This window comes from Anser anser (assembly GCF_964211835.1).
Source record: "Anser anser genome assembly, chromosome: 18".
NCBI classification, from domain to species: Eukaryota; Metazoa; Chordata; class Aves; order Anseriformes; family Anatidae; genus Anser; species Anser anser.
This window is the reverse complement of record NC_139739.1, coordinates 12,143,448-12,163,329: the sequence shown is the minus strand read 5'-3', so window position 1 is coordinate 12,163,329 and position 19,882 is coordinate 12,143,448. Positions and strand designations below refer to the sequence as shown.

The following is a 19,882-nucleotide window of genomic DNA, read 5'->3' as shown; positions in this document are numbered from 1 at the left end:
GATGCTTCAGGAATGGAGCTCACGGCAGGTACGTCCTTCTAGCCAGGACAGCGTCACTTACCCCCAAAACCTCCACCACTACGAACATTTGCATTCCTTGCTGCTCGTGGGGCAGCGTTTGCGCACAGGTTCCACTCTTAATTGCAGATGTCGCCTCCTGCGCCAAGTACCCCTGGTTACTGCCCTGAAGGTGCTGCCCAGCCGGGCTGCAGTTGTGCTTTGCTCCTCCACCAGCCTGCAGGTGGCGAGGCCTGGGGGTGGTTCCTCAGCACTCGACAGAAAATGAACCACAACTCATGGCTGTCTTAATCAAAAAAAATGAAGCTAATGTGATGCTGCTTAACAGAAACAGAAGCCTTCCCCCTTCTTTTAACTTCTTTTCTCAAAGGTACTGTTTATTGAGGAGTGTGAAAAACACACGTTCTAAGCCTCAAAATGCTGCAGCAATGCCCCGTAAAAACCAGTTACCTCGTACTTGCAATTAAGACGTGAGCACGCCCCGTGAGGGGAGGCTGCAGGTAAGCACGCACCCGTGCTATGCCACCACCACAACCACTGGAGTAGCTCCTATACACAGGACCAGCAAAGAAAAAAAGTCAGGACTGAGTTTTTCAAGGAAACACCCCAAATAAAGACTGAGATCCACAAGACAAAACACACAGGTGGAGAGGAGGTGCTGGAACACCTACGTTACACAGTGCTTCGCGAGGGCTGGGTCAGGGCCCGGGACTTTGCAGGCTGGAAGAAAGGCAAAGAAGCTGAGAGCAACAAGCCGTTAGTTAGCGTGAAAACCTCCCGTGCCCAAAAAAAGGGCTTTGGAGCAGCCCAGGAGCTCCTCCACCAGCGGTTCCTGCAGCAGCAGGCTGAAGGATGGGGCCGGAGGGACGCCACCGCCCTCCGCGCACCACCGAGAGCCGCGCTGCCGTGGGACGCCCGCTCCCCCCCAAGGGCCCGCGGCCAGCCCGGCTCCCACCTGCGGGGAACGGGCAGGGGCAGCCCCGGAGCCCTTCCCACAATGAGACAGCAAGGCGTTGTGATGAACACTTTTATTTACAAATATAATTAAAAGCTCTGACAGTTATTCATGCTCTTCCTTTGAACCTGAAAAATGTTTTTTTGTTCTTTTGTTGTTTTTTTTTCTTTTTTTTTAAAGTGCATGCAAAAGAAGTAAAGCCTTTTTTTTTTAATCTTTTTATTGTAAGAAAATACACAGTTTGAAAGTGTGAATAATGCAATATTTATGACCGAGATCATGGGTTTGGGGGTGGACTCGGGGGAGGAACAAAAAAAAAAAAAAAAACCAAAAAAAAGAAAAGAAAGGGCTCAGGATGATCTGACAGACAGTGTTGAACTCCAAGTACTGAACCGGAAAGTGGGCGGGGTGGCAGGGAGCAGGAGGGAAGGGGGGAAAGAAGTAAAAAAATTTTTGATCAGAGAAACAGTTAAAATACAATATGAAAATAAGTAAAAGCTCTCCTTAAATTCCTTCTATACACAAAATACACGATTTGACAAAGCCCAATTTGTGCTACTGGGATCCTGTGGGCTCATTTAAGTGTATTCACATTCTCTGCGACAGCAGAAAATGATTATGATACAATCAAGAATATGCCGAGGACTGAGGTCTAATCCCCGCCTCGCCTGGCATGGTTCTTCTAAAAATCACCAGATCTTTGCCCCGCCCCTCCCCACCCCCAAAAAAGTAATAATATGTCACCACTGATATGTACATCACGATTAAGTTTTTTTCTGTAAAATGTATCAAATTTCTCAATCTTTAATAAAATTTTTTTATTATTTAATTATTCCTGATGAATAAATACCAAAAAAATAAAAATAAAATAAAATAATGCAGCAGCTAGTTAAGGTAAGGCTGCGGATTTAGTCTCTCTCCCCCTGGGTTTGTATATATCATTTGAGTTTTTTTTTTGCTTTGTACTTTCGCAGATTGGTGGTAAAAATGAGTGATTGCTCAAAAGCAACATACATCCACTTTTTTTTTTTTTCCATTAAAATTGTCTCCAAAGTTTTCACTGAAACATTTTTAATCATTGCACAGAGACATCAATACTGTGACATACTATGGAAAAGACCGCCAGGAGCTGTCCTGCACCGGGACTTGACACAGGGGGAAAGGGGGCCCCTGATGGAGTAAGAATATACAGGCACTAGTCCGACACGATGTCAGTAAGAGAGACAGAAAGAGAGAGAGCACGCCCGTTAACATGGGGAATGTTGGTTTTGCAAGTTTCATAATTATTTTGTTTGCTTTTTATCCTTTTTTTTTTTGTTAAATGGCAAAGAAATTTAATCTCATCTATAGTCCTCCTTGGGATATTCTAATGTGACCAAATTCCCAAAGCCCATCCGCAAGCTCTCCATGTCAAACGTTTCAATCTCTCGCTCCTGCCTTTCCAACAGAAACTTTATCCTCTCGCTGCGTTCCTTCTGGAGGGCGGCTAGCTCCTCTTCGATCTGAAAGAAGCACAGGCAGCAGCCCCTCAGGGCGCGGTGCGGCAGCTCCCAGCCGGGTGCCGACCCCACCGAGCCCGGCCCTGGCCGTGCGCGAGGCGAGACGGGCGCGTGCCAATGGGTACCTCCTAGCAGCCCACCCAACGCCTACCTTTTGTTCCAGATGTGCTCTGCGCAGCGACACCCGTTGCTCCAGCTTCTGGAGTTCTCTTTCATGCTGTGCTTCTGTCTGCATCTTAATTTTGCTCTGGTACGCGTTGAGGAGCTCCATCTCCTGCTGGAGTTGCAGTCTCAGGGCTTGGCATTCCGCTTCTTGAGCCTCGTCCAGCCGGAGCTGTAAGGGGGAAGAACACCGCGTGCTGCACGGACTGACGGCCCGACTGTCCCCACGCCGCAGGCCCACGGGCAGGAGGAGCCTCACGCTGCACCTACCGCCTGCGAGGCCATCATCTCGTTGATGCTCTGCTCGTACTGCTCTGCCAGGATGGCGAGCTTCCTCGTCTGCTCGTCCTTGAGGCTCTTCAAAATTGTCTTGTGCTCACTCTTTGGAGTTACTTCCAGCTGGTGATTCTTCAGTGCTTTGTACTGCTTAGTTTGCACTTTGCACGTGTCCTGGAACTGCTTTTTGATCTGCATTTCCATAGCCTGCCAAGGAAGGAACCACGTGAAGAGCACGAAGAGCTTTGGGAACGGAGAGGTTATAGTGCACCCAAAAGGAGAGCCACAGGTGCCCCGTGCTCTGTGCCGCCTCCTGCCCCTGTACCTGGGTGAGGAGCTGCTCCGTGCCTGCAGCGCCAGCTCCAGCCCAGCTTCAGCCCCTGCTGGGGTGCTGCTGACCGCAGGCCTGGGCCAGCATCAGGACCAACGAAACCCTCTTTAGCTATTTCCACCTTCTGCCACTGCTTCCTGCGGCTCGCCCCGCCCATCGCCTTGCCACCTGCCTCCCAAAACGCCGGGCGGCCTGGCTCTTAAAGGCCTCCCGTTCTGATACCCACAAACGCCTCCACCAGCTGCCTCCCTCACCACAACCACACTACGTGGAGACAGCAGATCTGACAGCTAGTGAGAGTGGGACAGGATGAATAAAAGCCCTCTGCTGCTTTTTTTTGAGGCATTCTGAGGAGGAGCAGTAATCCCCCAGGGCAGCTCAGAGGTTTCCAACCAACCCGCAGCTGGACTAGGGCAGGGCACTGCTCAGCACACCCAGGTTCTCTCCCTTTGTTGCCTTTGAAAGCGAGGAGGCATCAGCCAGCCCCTTCCCACATCGAGGTCTGCAGGCTGGCACGAGCAAGGGCATGCAGACAGCACAGGTCATCATCCCTCAGAAGCAAGTTCTGCCACACTTGGGTAAGGACCAGCCTAGTTTTACCCAGCACCCTCAATTAGCACAGCACTTAAAAATAATCCTTGTTGAGCTCCTTGCTACGGTAACTTGCAACTTCCTTACACCAAACAGCTCTGAGCAAAGGCAAGGGGCGCAGAGGAGAGCACAGTGCTGGTGGAGAAGGCTGGCTCTGCGGTGTGGGTGCTGTGCGAGGAGCGGCAGGCGCACAGCCTGCCAGCCCAGCAAGCACGGCGGGACAGAGGGTGGAAGAGGAGGAAGGAAAGCTTCCAGCACCTTCAGGTTCTTTGGTTGCTGCCGGAGCTCCATGAAATGCTTCCTGTGCAGCTCCCGCTCTCGCCGCTTGTTGTATTCCAGCTGGTTCTCGAGCTCAGTCTGGTGCTGCAGCCGGATCAGGTCCATTCGCAGCTTCTGCAGCGTGTGTAGCTGCCTGTACTCCAGCTCGCGCGTCGACTCGTCGTGCCGGATCAGCATGGCGTGCTCCATTTCTTTCTGGGTCCGCTTCTTGTTTAACTCCTGCACAAGAGCACAGCAGAGCACAAGACAAAAGTTGAATTTGCAAGGCCGGGTGCCCCACTCACTCCTTTAGACAGCTTCTATGACTTTCACATGCCACAGAAAAACCCGAAACCAGCAGCACGATGGGAATGGTAATAAAGCAGCCACCTAGCACCCCTGTTACCGCTCCTCTGCCAGCTCCCAGGTCCCCTGCTGAGTCTCCAGCAGGTGGCACTGGGGCCACACGAGAGCCGTCTGCAGCTGCTGAGAGCCCTGAGGTATTTAATACGTCCTCGGGTGCTCCAAGCTGGGGTGACTGACAGCACTGTGCAGAATTAGGTATTTTCTGTTTTAAATTGCCTTAGCCCCTGCTAGACACACCACGATAGGAGGCTTCTTATTCACCACTAATACTAGAATGGCCAAAGCGGGAGAGATCAGATCCAACATGGATTAAGTTTTTCTTACCGAGTCCACCACCACACACAGGTGATTTCTGGCCCCAGGTGCAGTGTCTTTTTGTAAAATGAAAATATATTCCAAGTTTCATGCTACTTCGCAACGTGTACGTAATTGTTCCTCCACACAGAGCCCTACAGTCTAGGAAAACCTTCACCACGTTGCAGACCAAGGAAGAGGATGATAACTGACTCTCCCCCTGATTGCTGCTTTTATTTCTGTCTCTGGGTATTGCCAACAACCTGTAGAGCCTGGAGCAGAATCCAGCTCAGCTGAGCAGTGATTACAGCTGTACCTCTCACTGGTGATTTGGTGACCTTCACAGATGGTCTGCTGGTATGCCTCTGCTTCAGCTCCCAGCTTACAAACCCATTGCTACGCTTCATGCTAGGCTCCGGCACAGCAGGGGCTGCCTCGCACTACGTACACATCCAGTGCCCAGCACGGGGAGTGCCCCATGTTGGCTCAGCCTAACAAATTTTTGCAGTCAAAGCAAGAAATCTAATTAGAAATTCTGAGTTGTTGCTTCATGCTGTAATCCTGTTGTACTTCTCAATGTCAGCACCTGCAAGCAGGTCCTCCAAATCTGCTGTAACCACTGCGAAGGCATCGCACGTGTTCATGTTTGAGCCAAAGTCACACCCTTGACAGCCAAAATAAAAAACGAGATCTACTGATACGCTGAGATCTTTTCCTGTCTGTGCAAAGGCAGCCAGCACACTGAGGAGGCAGCCTGGGCGTTCAGCTGTGACGCTTGTGCCTTACACTTAGGACAGGCCAACCAGCTGCTCTGGGGCCCGTTCCACGCCTGATTTCAGTTCAGGTAGAACAAACAGAGGCACTCCTCTTCTCACAAACACTTTCCCATTTGCACAAGAAAACCTCTTGGATACTTGAAACATCAAGAAAAAACACTGTATAAGTGTTATTTACTTCAGGTGCCTGATCCAGTGAATATGAACTAATTAGTAGGGGCGTGATTTTCAGGAAATTAACAACACTTACATCATTCAGAGAAAAAGGTCTTTTTAGAGCTTAAATGCAAGAACTCAGAGGAGTGTTTCCTGGTTAAAACACACTCAGATAGCATGCTAGGTAACTGAATTCTGTTCTCACCCTTGCCACAGAGCTTACATGCAGTGTTAAGTGTGCCCAAATCTGATTTTTCACACAGTCATTCATTTTTGGGGTGTCTCAACTCTTCAGTTGAGACTTCTGGATGTGAGTTGCAAAGCAGCTGAGCAGCAGCTGAGCAGCCCCAGGCACATCCAAAGTCAAGGGCAGCAAAGCTCTGGATAAGTAAAATACTGGGCACCATTAAGTATCATGGAAAATTTGATGGTAGCAGACTAAATAAAAGACTATTAGAATTTTTTGACCACTCTTTCACTCTCAACCTTTACTAAAATATCCTCCCCTTCTCATAGTCCTTGTCCAAAATAAACATTCCATAAAGAATTCAGATCCTATAGCGATGACCACAGAAAAATACCTAGAAGTAATAATTCTTTTTCCAAAGTGGTATGTGACTATATGCAGCCCATAAAGCGAGGGTTAATAAGAAATGAGGAAAAGCAAGATGTTGAACAGCTTCTCCTTAAACTACCACCCATTCTGGGTGTGCTGAGCACTGGTTTGAGTGGAGCCCAATGGCAAAAGCAACTTCTGATTATTTGCAGATGCTCAGAACAGACACAACAGGACTGAATTTCTGGTATTTCTTACATTTGTAGCATTTTGGTCTGCAACTTAGTATTGATCTTTTAAGGTTATTACTGTCTCACTACACAAATTTTAACTGCCTGAGCTTCCTTCAGCCAACCAGCAGAACTCCTCACAAGACGTTCTTTCAGCCATCCCATCCTACAGGCGGCCCTGACACCCAACACGGCATAAACTGCCCCGTGATATGAAAGCAGCCCAGCAGGCTCCCCCCAAAAAAACTAAAGGCCCACGTAATGTTTCTTTCTGCAAGCCTGTTTTGCCACCCTCCTCCTTCAATAAATAAAAGCAGCCATGTGCTAACTACATTTCTGTACGGAAAACGGGTTCCCAAAACACTTTTCCTACATTTTTCTCAGTTCTGTTTGACAACTTAAAATATGAAGATCTAGTATCATGCAGCTGGCAAACTTTTACAGACATGAAGCTAGAACAATTAAAGAAATGTCTGGAAAAAGAACTGAAGAGTGCCATACTTCCCGAATGTTCTGCTGTTCCATCTCGTGCCTCTTGATCATCGTTTTTCTCTTGAAGAAACGGCAGTTTTTGTCGTAGTAGAGTCTCTGCTGGCTGAGAAGATGGGCCTCCTCTTCAGCCTGTGTGTGCTGCAGGTTCTCTTTGTGTTTGGATATTCTTTCCTGCTTCTCTTTCTTCGGTGTGCTGTGGTCCTCATTCATTTCCTGCATGCATACAGAGTCAAAAAACAAGACTCTCCTTAGGATCACTGCGACGCAGGACTTGGAGGACCTTCTGTTGCTGGCTACTCCTCTGCCATTCAGTTCACAGAAGGACACCAAAATCAGCAGGTACCAGGGGAACCAGACTTGTCCCCCTGCCATGCCCAGCCCTACTGCTTCCAGGGCTGCATTAACACACCAAGAGGAGCAGGAAGAAATGGCGATTAAGCACAAATGCCTCAAGGCTGAACACTGCAGCAAGGAAGAGACAGAAAACACTGCTGCAGGGGAGGCTCCGGCCATCCAGAAAAGAGAACGGGTCAAAATCCTTGGCTCCCTTCCTAGCTCTGCACCTGTTTTACAAAGGAGTCCAGCTTGGGCTTAAGTTTCCTTTATTTCAACAGGACTCATGCTCAAGTCTGTTGAATCAGGTACCCAGTGGGGCTCTTTACTTACATTCTGTCCTCTCTACATTCATAACAGCAAAGGATTTTGCTACCTGGCAGGGACGATGTACTAAAGTAACACAGTTTGGGCTAGATATAGGCTATATACCGAAGTTACTTATTTCACAGAATGGTTTGGGTTGGAAGGGACCTTAGAGCTCACCTAGTTTCACCCCCCTGCCACGGGCAAGGACACCTCCCACCACACCAGGCTGTCCCCAGCCCCATCCAGCCTGGCCTTGAGCATTTCCAGGGGTGGGGCATCCACAGCTTGTCTGGGCAGCCTGTGCCAGGGCCTTACCTCCCTCATACGAAAGATTTTTTTCCTTATAACTCATCTAAATCTACCCTCTTTAAGTTTAAAACCATCACCCCTTGTCCTATCACTGCACTCCATGACGAAGAGTCTCTCCCCAGCTTTCCTGTAGCCCCCTTTAGGTACAGGCACACCACTGTAAGGTCTCTCCCCGGAGCCTTCTCTTCTCCAGGCTGAACAACCCCAAATCCCTCAGCCTACCTTTTTTCTAATTCATATAAGTGATCCCAGGGTTTTTATTCAAGTGACGTGTACCACTGCTCTGATTGCTTATGGCTTGAGGGGAAAAACAAATGAGGGAAAGGGGGAAGAAGAGTTCTCTATGAACTCCCATTCCCCCTCATCACCCTTGCTTTCAAAGATTCTGCTCTACAGCAAACCACAAAGGCTTCTCTAGCACCCCTAATTCTAGAAATGTTGCCAGATGATCCCAGTTCTTGAAACTTTACTAGCTGGGAATCTAAATTTGCTTCCAAGTATGACAGCATCCCTTAAACCCTTGGGCTGGCTCAGGTTAATCAAAAAGAGAGTCTAGTTCATGTTCATGCCACACCCCTTCAGCCCCGAAAACGATGGCTTCTTGCCTCTTTAATCTTTTCCTTGCAAAGCTTGTATTGTTTCTTCTGACTTTCTAAAAAGGTCGCCAGGTCTTTCTTCTGCTGAGCCAAAATCTGTTGCTGGAATTTCTTTTCATCTGCTGCAGCTGTCTTTGCCTGCAAGTCACAGAGAAAGGAAGAAAAAAAGAACAGGGGTGAAGGAGCAGGTACTGAATCCAGCATAAATTGGTCTTCTTTTGGGTATTTTTTTGTCTGCCATTCTCCCATCCTATGCTAGACACAGTCATGAGCATTTGGCCAAATGAAAGCTGCTTGCACAAGAAGAAACCATAATGCCCACATACATTTAAGAGCTTCCTCTTCCCGTCTCTTCACCGAAACCACCCCAGAGGGCAGAAGCCCACTAATTACCATATAATTAACGTACCGATTTCTAAACAGGCTGAGTGACAGCAGAAGGACAGGTTACAGCACCCCAAGCTTTGTCACAGCCTCATTAACACGCCTCAGCCATGAGGCAGAAGCCCCCCAAGGTGCCCCCAAAATTTTGTCGGTCTCTTTCAGCTGGCTGTCGCTACCCACAGCATTGGTGGGTGCCACTGGAGCGCCCGTCACCCAGAGGGTCAGCTTGTAGCTGTGAAGTTATTTCACAAAACCGCAGCTCCACGCAGTGACCACTCCGTGTGCTCAAGAACATGGGTTTTAAGCGGTACTTCCTCTGCCCTTTCCCTGAGAGCTGGTACACGCCTCTCCCTCTCAATCTTCTCGTACATTTAGGGAGCCTACATCCGTACTCACCTCTTTCTCCATCACAGCCACTTGCTTCTTGGCCAGCTTCTCCAGCTCAATGGACGAGTTGTTGGCATGCGTCTCCACCTCCTTCTGCAGCTTGAGGCGGTGCTCATCCATCTCGGCCTTCAACTTGTTTTCCAGGGCGATCAGCTGCTTCTGGTGCTGGCGCCGCATCCGCTTATATCCTGACATCTGTTCCCGCAACTCGTTCTCCTGCTCATGCTCATGGATCTGCCTTGTAACCTGATGGCAGGGAAAGGGAAAGAACTGCTACGTGGCCGCCTTCGCTGCCCCGTTAACTGCTTACCTGTAAAGCAGGCCATGATCTGCTGCGCTCGTAGAAGTCAACTTTCAGGGAATGCTGTTTGAGGTTCCACAGGGTGCTACTGTTTAATATCACAAACCAGGCCAAAAGGTTTCTCCTTCCTCATTCTCCCCCCGGTATTTTCCTGACAACTCCACATGCATTTTCAGTAACACAGCAGAAATGTCACGTTATGAACAGAGGAACCAGCAGGTTACCACTCATCAATACAGGAAACACCGGAGGAGATCTGGAAACGCAGGTGGCTGCTGTACAACCTCCTTCAGACACAGGGCTCAAATCCTGAAGGTTACGTGGGCTTACAAGGTGGTACCCACTTTGAGAAACTCGCCGTTCCTGGAAACCCCAAGTTACCACCGTTTCAGTTCAGTCCCTCAATACCTATTTCCTGAACCTCCTTCAAAATTTCTTCTTGAAATGCAGGAAGATAGCAGACTGAGCTCACTCCCTACCAGAACTGAAAGTTTTCTAACAAGGGAACACTGTTCTGGAACTGTGTGCTCTTAACGAGACTGATCAGATGGTCTAAGCAGATTTTAAACCCCGCTCAGCTGAAACAAACTCACAGGTTCCACATCATTTCCATGCCTAAGTACAGCCATGTGAAAGCAGGAAAAAAACACCCAGTAAGTTGTGCCAAAATTTTTCAGAAGAAAACTTGAATGGTAATGCTTCCATTTCAAAAGATGAAAAGTGTACAAGACTGATTTGTTTTTATTATTATTATTTTTTAAATTAAGAATACAGCCCCAGGAATGTCACACATAGATCGGCAGATCTTTATATGATAGCCCTGGGAGCCAAAAGCCTTTTGCATACACGTAGAGCTGCAGTCTGATTCCAGAAGAGGGGACATCTTCCTTCACACTAACAATGAGCAGCAGAGCTGAGCCCTTTGCAGGGGATTACGGAAGCTTTACGAACCAACAGCCCTTCCCTTCCTGCAGCCTGCAAGAGCCCAGCCTCGCTGATGAATTTCTCCAGAGGCAGCCAGGAGAAAGACCTGGCACCTGCTCCAGCACTGCTGCCATTCGGAGGTCATGTTTTGGAGATCTTTAAGGAAAGTTCAGGCTTAGGATGGGATGCACCTGAAGACATTCATTGTGATGACGCACAAATCATGTCCTCCTTGCACAAGGAATTTTGGGATGTTATTTTGAAATCGTCTGGATTGAATATTGAATACATGCTTATATCTCAGCCACTGGTGTAACGTGGAAGCCTTCCTTCATATGCTTGAGGCTGGGTACTGAAACCCACCTCAGCCAGGCATCAGAACACGTGGGAGTGTAGGAACGACTGCTGAAACACAAAGCCATGTACTAACGGGGTGTTTTGCTATAGCTTAGGAAAAGTTTGGGGAGACCTGGTAACACCAGGAAGCAGCACGGGATCTGACTGAACGCGCCGTGTTTCAGGCCCTGCCTGGTTGCAAAGAGCAGAGCACTCCACGGGGCACGCTCAGCACCAAGAAGTTGGCAGAACAAGGCAAACAGCAAGAACATAAGAAACAGATCTAGAAATCCACTACCAACCTTGCCAGTTTTCCCTTTGCCCTAATCTCTAAAAACCAGAAGCAGCATTTCATTCCTGAAGACCAGGGAGAAGAAGAGCAGTAGGGAGAAGAAGAGCAGTAGACTTCGGACATTCTATGAATCTGATGTCTGCATTCAGCACGCTCATGATAAAGAGTTAATTTATCACCATAATCTCTAATTAAAACCAACACTCTTTCAGAACTCCGGCCTCGAAGATGAGGTCCACAAATGGTGATCTCAGAGACAGCATGGATGAAGTTGGAAGAAATTGGAATTAGCTGCTGGATGTGACCAGCTCGGCACCAGAGAAGCACTTCAGACTAAATATGTCAATACCTGGATGATTATGGTTTTAAAGATGAAGCCTGTAATGGGTGCACGGCCTCAGTGACCATCTGAAAAACAAAATCTGGGCAAGTTTCAGCAATCACCTATCTAGCGTTCTTAGACAAAGGCACTTTGAACTTTAAAAAGCATTTTGCAAATCTAATCCCACAGATTACGATGGGAAAAGATGAAAACTGAATTGCTCACTGCAAAATTTCTCCTCCACGTAACCAGAAAATGTCAGGATCCTTTAAAGCAGAAAACTGTGGTTTCCTGAGGCTCTACTTGAAGCATGTTGAATCAGTCATCGGCAGAACCAAAACTCGGTATAAAACAGAGCAGCTTTTATTAAGGCATGACATTTTCTCAGTTTCTTATCCCTCTGCATCTTTGGCATACACAGCGCTGAGACAGGCAGCTGCCTTTCCCAACCTACTCTCACAGGCAGTTCACTTGTCACAAAATCCAAACTTCCTCTTTTTCACTCTCCAAGATTTTGGCTTGACGTAAGGAAGCTGGGCTCACAACTTCTCTAAACTGGCAGTTCTTAGAGTTCCTTTTTTTTTTTTTTTTTAAATATATATGTTGCTCTACCAAGACACTGAATGTTCTCCTAAGTGAGGGTTATTCTCACCTCTTGATAACTAACCAAAATACCAAGTCCTCTTTGCTGGGTGGTGGCAGAGGACTGAGCAAGACACCAGCAGCCTCTCACAAGGAGAGAACTTCCTTGAGATAAGAAAGAACAAGTCAGTATTTTAGGGCAAAGATCTGTTTGGCAGCAGCACAGATGTGCTGAAGAGCACAAGCATCTGGAAAAAAATGTCATTGCTTCAGCAGAAGAGGGTGCACGGGAACAGCCACCATGTAAACGTACCAGGTTTTGGTGTCACACTGTCCCGATGCCATTTTAATGGCCGCAGCCAGAGAAGAGTGCTCACATGTACCCAGACATTTGGCTTCGCACACCCAGGATGAGATCATGTAATATTTTTGCTAGTATTTGGATTTCAAAGAGAACGCCAAGGCCTTCAGTAGGGTCCCTACTGCCTGATCTTGCTATGAAGTTTTACCCCTTAGATCATTTCATTTGAAAGCTGCAAAAGCAGGTATCAAGGAGACGCATGAGGTGGTGGAGAGTTAAGGGGTCAAGCATGAAAGGCACCCAGAAATGCAAACCAGTGCCTCTCTGCACATATTTAAAAGAACACCTTCCACTGGAAAATGTTGATAGGTGCAGTCTTATCAACACGCAGAACCTCCAGCCTTCCTTTTCACAGCAGCTTTCTCAGCTTCAAGGCTTAGGTTCCTAGTTGTAACTTTTAATTTATGGATCACTGATAATCCACGAAGTAAGATGGAGATGTGGCTGGCACCTGATCTCCTTTTCAGATACTGATTTTGAATACAACAGCAGAAATACGCAGAGTATTTTCCCCGTAGCACCGTTCCATGCTGCCACAAGGGTGCCATAAGGAAAAAAAGAGGGGGAGAAGGTGGTACACACAATGACCAAAGACGGTGGTGGTCCCGGAATGAGTGACTATGAAAATTTTTGCTTAAAATAAGACCAAAGGTAAGCACTTGTTTCAAAAAGCAAGATCACTCCTTCAGTTTTCTTAACCCCATTTGCCCTCTTTTTTTTTTTTTTAAGCCTGTTAAAAATAATATCAAAGCATCACTGAAAGACTGGAGAGAGATGTTCACAGCCCGTTCCTTTGTGGATAGCCCATTTCACTATGTTATCTGAAAGCCTGCCTGGTTTCCTTATTATTCATGTGATGCTTTTGCAGAAAAACAGGGCAGGGGAACGGCACTTAAAATCTCTGGGACATTAGGAGCATAGAGCTGTCTAGTGCAGCCCTCCTGTTTGTGGTCCCCTTCACTCGCTAAAGCTATTTGAGCTTGTTTTTGGAACGAGACGAGACTTCCAAGTTGACAGAGCCCTTCAGAAAGCCTTTCCTCAGCCTGCAGTATCCTGATGTAGGGGTGAACAACAGGGATGTGAGCGCCCAAGACCCTGGATCTGGCCTGGGGGGAGCAACGTGCGCAGCCCACCGGCCTCGCACTCGGTGCCCTTCCTCTAGTGCTGCCCTCTTCTCTTGTCATGGGTGGTGTTCAGCACGTCCCACAGCAGATGTTTTTGACACCCAAATATCACCCATATCGTTAAATTTGGTGTCAAAGCTCCCATTGTCTGATAATTCAGGATGCTCTGCAATGCAGGCTACATGGCTCTCGGCTGTGTAACCTTTCTGTGCCCAAAAGCAGGGCCCAGGTGCTGAGAAGTCGACTGACGGTCAGCAGCAGTGATGTAGGAGCTATCACACAGGATTTTTATTTATTTTTTAAGATAACATTTAAAAGAGTAAATTAACACAGATGAATAGTCTGAATTTCTGGTTTTGCACTAACTTTCGGATGTGTTTAGGTCATTCTTCCCGTATCAGCTACACGCCAGACCTTGTCTTTCCCCAAGATACTGGAACAGGAGACAAGGGACAGGCGTGACAGTTTTCCCTTGGCCGTACCAGTACCAGCACCGTGCCACCAACACCCTCCGGTCACCCAGAATGGGTGCACTGAATGCACAGGGATTAAAAAAAGAAGTGTGTGACAGCCACGGCAGCACTTCAAACCCAAGAAAATATAGTGGCATTCTTTGTGTTCTGGGGAAATGGTTGAAATTTAGACTATTTTCTAGATTTCCATTTTGGAAAATTCAGAGGTGAAAGATTATTAAAGGGAAAGCCCATCACAAAATTAACTGAAATTGTTTTTGTTGTAAACATAATGAAATTACTTCCCTACCATGCAATCTCAGAACCTAAGGACACAGCAACGCCTCCTGTAACACCCAGGGGGTGTTTTGGGGAACTTCTCTCTCGTTGGGGAAGGGGGTACGTATGCATGTGATGGGAAACAACGACGTTTGTACATGACACGTTGTGTGCTTTTCCACAGGCCCCATGGCTAACACAGTGAGACAAGGGTTGGGACTTCCCCCTGTCCCAGAAGATGCTGTGCATGTACTGCTGTGCTGGTGTGAACTCTAAGCCTTATCAGAGCATGTTCCACAGAAAATCAGAGACAGAAAAGTTCTCCAAAAAGCCCAGCATCTTCCTGGCCCAGTATCTTTTTAATCACTTGGTGACTGAAGCGGAGCAATTCAGGAAATCCAAGTGGCTAAGTAAGGCAGACACAGTCCCAGCCCCACAGGGGACTGCCATGGGACTGAAGAGTGACCTTGGGACATCCGCTGCTTTCCCCAGAGCTCAGAGGACTGGGAAGACCGCACTGTCCTTATCCTCGTGCCTCCCTCTTTCACCAGCTCCCAAGGGGGCCTCACCACGCAATAACTTCACCCACCAAAGAAGCTCAGGGATGACACGTCCGAGGAAAAGAAGAGCGATGGACTCTGCTGCTGAGGGAAGGACAGGAGGCGCAGTTTTCCAGGGGGAGTAAGAGATCATGAGTACATTTCACACACCCATCAATCTAGGACTCAATTTCCATACATGCTTGGATGATGGTACTTGAGCCATTTATCATTTCTTCCTTCCAGCCAACTTAACCGGATCCTACTTTTATTTGTTGAGTGCAGGTATAACAGTGCTGGTGCTGTGCTGTATGCACACACACAAAAGAGAAAAAATGTGCAAGGCAGAGGGTCTCCAGGAGACCAGAAGACCTCTAACGTGCCCATTTCTAGGTCAATCCTGAGATCAGGGAATGGAGGATCCTGAAACCGGGGAGAGGAGGATGGGGAGCAGGGGACTCGGCCCCAGGGAGCAGTCAGGCAGTGTTACACAGAAACACCCCTGCAGAAGGTGGAACTCGGATGCCCTGCCCCAAATCTCAGCCTGCAAAGTGTCTGGTGACAGGTCTGAATGCCTCAGCGTCATTTTAGGATTTAACAGCAGCAGCAACCACCATACGGGAAGATATTTGGCTGCTGGCACTGCCGCTGCTTTTCCGCTCGGCTGGCAACCTTTAGCTGTGGTCACACACACGCCGCTGCCTCTTACACGCGTAAAGATCGGGAGGATCTGTGCAGGGGGATCAAGAAATGGTGGTGGTGAAGGCAAAAAATAAAAAAAAAAATTTAAAAAAATCATTCAGCCAGGGCAGAGCAAGAAGGGGAGGGCTGCTGTTGTAATTTCGGGGCTGGTCCAGGATGATGTCATGGCAGCGGGCAAGCGGCACGGTGCTTCCTAATGCTCCCATCCATGTGACCTCCAACGCCGGGGGGCCCAAATCTTTCGGTGACATGTCTGTCCGTCCGTCCGTCCATCCATCCATCCATCCATCCATCCACCCCATAGCCCGCTTCTCGCCCTGCTCCCACGAGCGGGCCCCTCTGAAGGCTGCCGCCGGCCGCAGCCGCGCGGGTGCCGGGGAGGCGGCGCGGCCGCCAACTCTGGCAGCACACACCCCTCTCGCTACTACAAAGGCATCTTACAGCAATCACATTTGCAATAGTACAAATCTGGATGGATTCAGCCCATCCCCCTCCTCTTTGTAAGCCCACAGCCCCGCCGTGAGCCCTCGGCTCTTGCAACCCCGCGATCCCACCCGGGGATCAGCCTGCAAAGCGCAGTCACAGCACAGTTGCTTGAAATAAATGAATGAATGAATGGGAAAAATTAAAAAAAATAAAAAAAATCATCAGCAGCTCATCCTGGAAACAGCAATCTTATTGTTTCAAAACCCATATGCATCTGCATTTCCATAGCATTTAACCGTATTTCACACAAGCACATAGACACTCTTTATGCACATGCAAATAAGCACATTTGTTAATATTAGCAGCCCTAACAAAGGAGATAAGTGGAAGAGGAAAAAAAAAATCTAAAACGATATTAGCTTCACTCACAAATGTGGCTTATTCCACATAGACTGGAAAGATATGCAGTGTGAAAGCCCAGATATTACAGATATCCTACACCTTACATTTCACACACACAGCTAAAACATCATTCGGTGCAATATCTAGTTGCTATGCCAACAGATTAAAAAAAATTAAGAGAGAAAAAAAAAAATTCTTGACCCCTTCCCAGAGAGAGAGAGAGAGAGACAGAGAGAGAGCAGGGGTGGGGGCTGCTTACCAAAGACGCTGATTTGATTGTGGCAAAGCGCTCTCGGTTCCGGTAGTGGAGGGCCTGATTCTGCACTGACTGGGTAGGCCGCACCTCAGGCCTGCGATCCCTGTGGCCCACCTCATCCCTTATAAATACATGATCCTGCAGAAATGGATAAAAACAAGGAGAAAGTCCAGCTGTGCTCTTTCCTCGGCGGCTGCCTGTCTCTCAGCCCTCTTTCTGCACAAGCACGGCTGTTTGAAATGCATAGTTTAGCTCTCTGCTAGCCCCTGCAGCTCCCACGGTACAAAATGAATAAGCAACACATTGCAGCTTCGGTTCGGCGTGTCAGCTGATCGCTAGCGGGATGCCTTCTGAATCCCTGGCAGATTTTTTTTTTTTTTTTTAAACCTCCAGTATTACATACGTGCGGAAAAAAAAAAGACTCAGAAGCACAAAGCAATGCAGAGCGACCGGGCTCCTCAGAAAGGTTGGCTTAAAGCACTGCAACCGAGTAATCCCTTGAAAAACGTGACTTCCATGTCTAGCAAAGCCGCCGCCGCTGCCTTTTAACACCAGAGCAACATTTTGCCTCATTCCCTTGGCAGCTCAGCTCCTCTGTCCCGGCGGCGGGACCGGCGTCCCGGCTCGCTCCCTGCCGCCGCGCAGGATCGCCTCCGCCGCCACTCAGGGATCCTGCTTTCCAGTCATGATCCCGCACGCTTCTAGCACTTTCTCTCCACAGCCCACAAAGGATTTTTTTTTTTTTCGTTTTAAAGCAACAGCTCACGGGTTTTAGCACAAATGCTTTCTCGTGCAGCCTTCCCCTTCTCGCTCGCTGGCAAAGGCGCCGCGAGCAGCGGCCATGCTTCTGCCGAAGCGCTGCGGGCTGGGTGTGAGGACAGCAGAGCTCCTGGCGAGCCCACGGAGACCCCAACCAGCCACGCTCATCAGAAGCAACATTGTGAATCTGCTAATTGAAGAGGTGGCCTCCAGAAGTCAGCACACCTGCAGCCGGCTCCTACCACCGCTGGGATCCTGTCATGTCCCGTGACAGGAGCCGACGGCCACGCACCCACCGCATGGCTCCCGGCACAGCTTCGTGGCTGCCCTCCTCGAGCTCCTTCTGCTAACCACCCAATTCTTCCTGAGTTTCATCAGGTCTGTGGCCGTCATGGACACAAACCAAAGGCTGTGGAAGTGAGGAATGCGTACACCGAAGGTGAGCAGGAGACACCAGCCTTTACACCAAGCACTGGCTATGGCAGTAGCGACTTCTGGGCTCATGCAGCGGGTGTCTGTGGGTGAGCACGAGCACCTTCGCCACCCTGTCACCATTCCAGACATCAGCCAGGTCAGAAAGACCCAGGACAAGAAACCAGCCAACGCGCACCAACGCTTCCACCACCACATCACCGTCGCACCAATGCTCCTCTCCCACTCCAGATGCTCATTTCCCCCACTGCTGTCCTCAGCGTTTAGCTTTTCGTGGTTTGGACCCGTGCAAATTCAACCACTTGCAGTATGATTTTTTCTTCTCCCACCCATTGTTTCGAGCCCCTCTGCCCCAGGCTCCCCCTTGCCTTTGCAGAACGAGCGCGATGGCTGAGACTGTCCTGGCACCCCCACAGCTACCCGAGGGAGCCCCAGCGTGCCCAAACGATTAAAAAGGACAGTTTGCCAAACAAGTAGTGGGCCTACACAGAGTGCAATAACAAGTTGACGTTTCTTTTTTACTTCTGTCATCCCCATGGTGTGCTTTTTGTTGCCCTAGCAGGGGGAGGCAGTGTTACAGAAGGGCAATTACTAGCAACGGGGCCGATCTTCCATTTTCCATCTGTGCACATTCACGTGGCAGACAGGGTGCTCCCAGACTTGCACACTTTCCCGAAAAAAGGCTTGGACTCTAATAGTCGCACCAAAAATCCTGATTAAACAGGTAAATTTCAGCAGCATAGCTAATATGACACACATGGGTCCATGGGAGGAGCACCGCTCCCATGCCTTCTGTAGCTCCACAGCACCCTCACGTATCAGGCCAAATATACACGGTCTGCTGCAGCACACATGAACAAACAAGGTTCCTAAGGTCTTCTAGAAACACCCGTGTCCTTCAATCACCTTCCTTCTCTCCATTACCATGCTAGGATGAATGTAAAATATTAAAACCAGGCAAGAAGCAAAACCACTGCTCAAAATGGCACGGCTTGCCCAAGGTCAGCCCATGGATGACAACCCGAATTTTGCTCTCCAGAGCCTCACCTCGGTTCCACCACACACCATCTTTTCATCTTCCTCACCGAACAGCAGGTTTTACAGTCCCTAGCACCAGGCCAACATCTCAGGAACATCGACCTAATGCAGCAGCCATGCATTTTTAAGAGCAACACTCACCGCCTGTTGTTAATGGTGATTTCGTGTTATGCTACGGACATTCTGAGCTGACTCCTTCCAGATAGCAGTAATGGTACTGGTAATTTTTTGTTTGTTTGTTTATAAAGAAAGATGTAGCTTGTTCCATGAAATGCTAGGGGGGAAAAAGACATTTCTGCAACAAAACTTCCTATGTGAATAAAATACCTGCTCAGAAGGCAACTGAATGAGCAAGCCACAGAAGCAAACAGAAAACACAGCTCAGTAGGTGGATGGGAGTTGATTTTTTTCCTACTGATAAATCGATGAGAATTTTGCCTCAAATTTTAATCACAGCAAAACCGGGCAGACAGATCTATAAATCGTATTTCATAGTTCAGCACTGAACATTTGTTCAGCACATAGCAGCATTGAACCTCTCGCACTGGCAAAGTATCCCACATTAAGTGGAAAGATCTAACAAAACACAGAGGAAGGAGTCCCATCGTCTTCTGCAACCGATTCACAAACAACCTCGCCAACAGCAAACCGACCAACTGGATCAGCCTGAGGCAGAAACATCCAGTTTCACCTTGACAGGAATATTCACCCGCGTGCTGCACCTCTGATGGCACACACCAAATACCTTCATGAAGAGCAGAGCAGCGCATAAAACTGCAGCAAATCCCCAACTTCTAAGAATTTAAAGGAAGCAGGGTGCCATCGTTCATGTTAAAACACCGGACTAAGACTCAATAATCCGCAGAGAGGTTGATGTATCAGGAGTCTTTCTAGAAAAGGCTTCAAGCACTGACCTCCTTGACAGCTCCAGATAGCACACAGGTTTCATCGCTGCCTGCGCGTGCAAGCCAAAACTCAAGCCTGCAGGTCATTACACCCAAATATCCTTTACATCTCATACAACCACCACCTTTTCCAAGTATGAATCACAACTCTTGTCATGTAGGAGAGCTCCCA

The 19,882-nt window shown here is 48.4% G+C and overlaps 1 protein-coding gene across 4 annotated transcripts in view; it reads right to left on the bottom strand.

Moving 5' to 3' along the window:
• Positions 1–1,031: 1,031 nt before the first annotated feature.
• TAOK3 (TAO kinase 3) overlaps positions 1,032–19,882 on the bottom strand; it is an 83,390-nt gene continuing 64,539 nt past the window's right edge. For all 4 annotated transcript variants that reach the window (XM_083803416.1, XM_083803415.1, XM_083803414.1 and 1 more), the window contains 8 exons: positions 16,580–16,714; positions 9,288–9,524; positions 8,517–8,645; positions 6,970–7,173; positions 4,091–4,330; positions 2,905–3,117; positions 2,624–2,806; positions 1,032–2,475 (listed from right to left, as the gene is read on the bottom strand). In XM_083803416.1, coding sequence (XP_083659542.1) covers positions 2,314–2,475; positions 2,624–2,806; positions 2,905–3,117; positions 4,091–4,330; positions 6,970–7,173; positions 8,517–8,645; positions 9,288–9,524; positions 16,580–16,714 — 1,503 coding nt within the window. In that variant the 3' untranslated portion in view covers positions 1,032–2,313. The remainder of the gene's footprint in view (positions 2,476–2,623; positions 2,807–2,904; positions 3,118–4,090; positions 4,331–6,969; positions 7,174–8,516; positions 8,646–9,287; positions 9,525–16,579; positions 16,715–19,882) is intronic.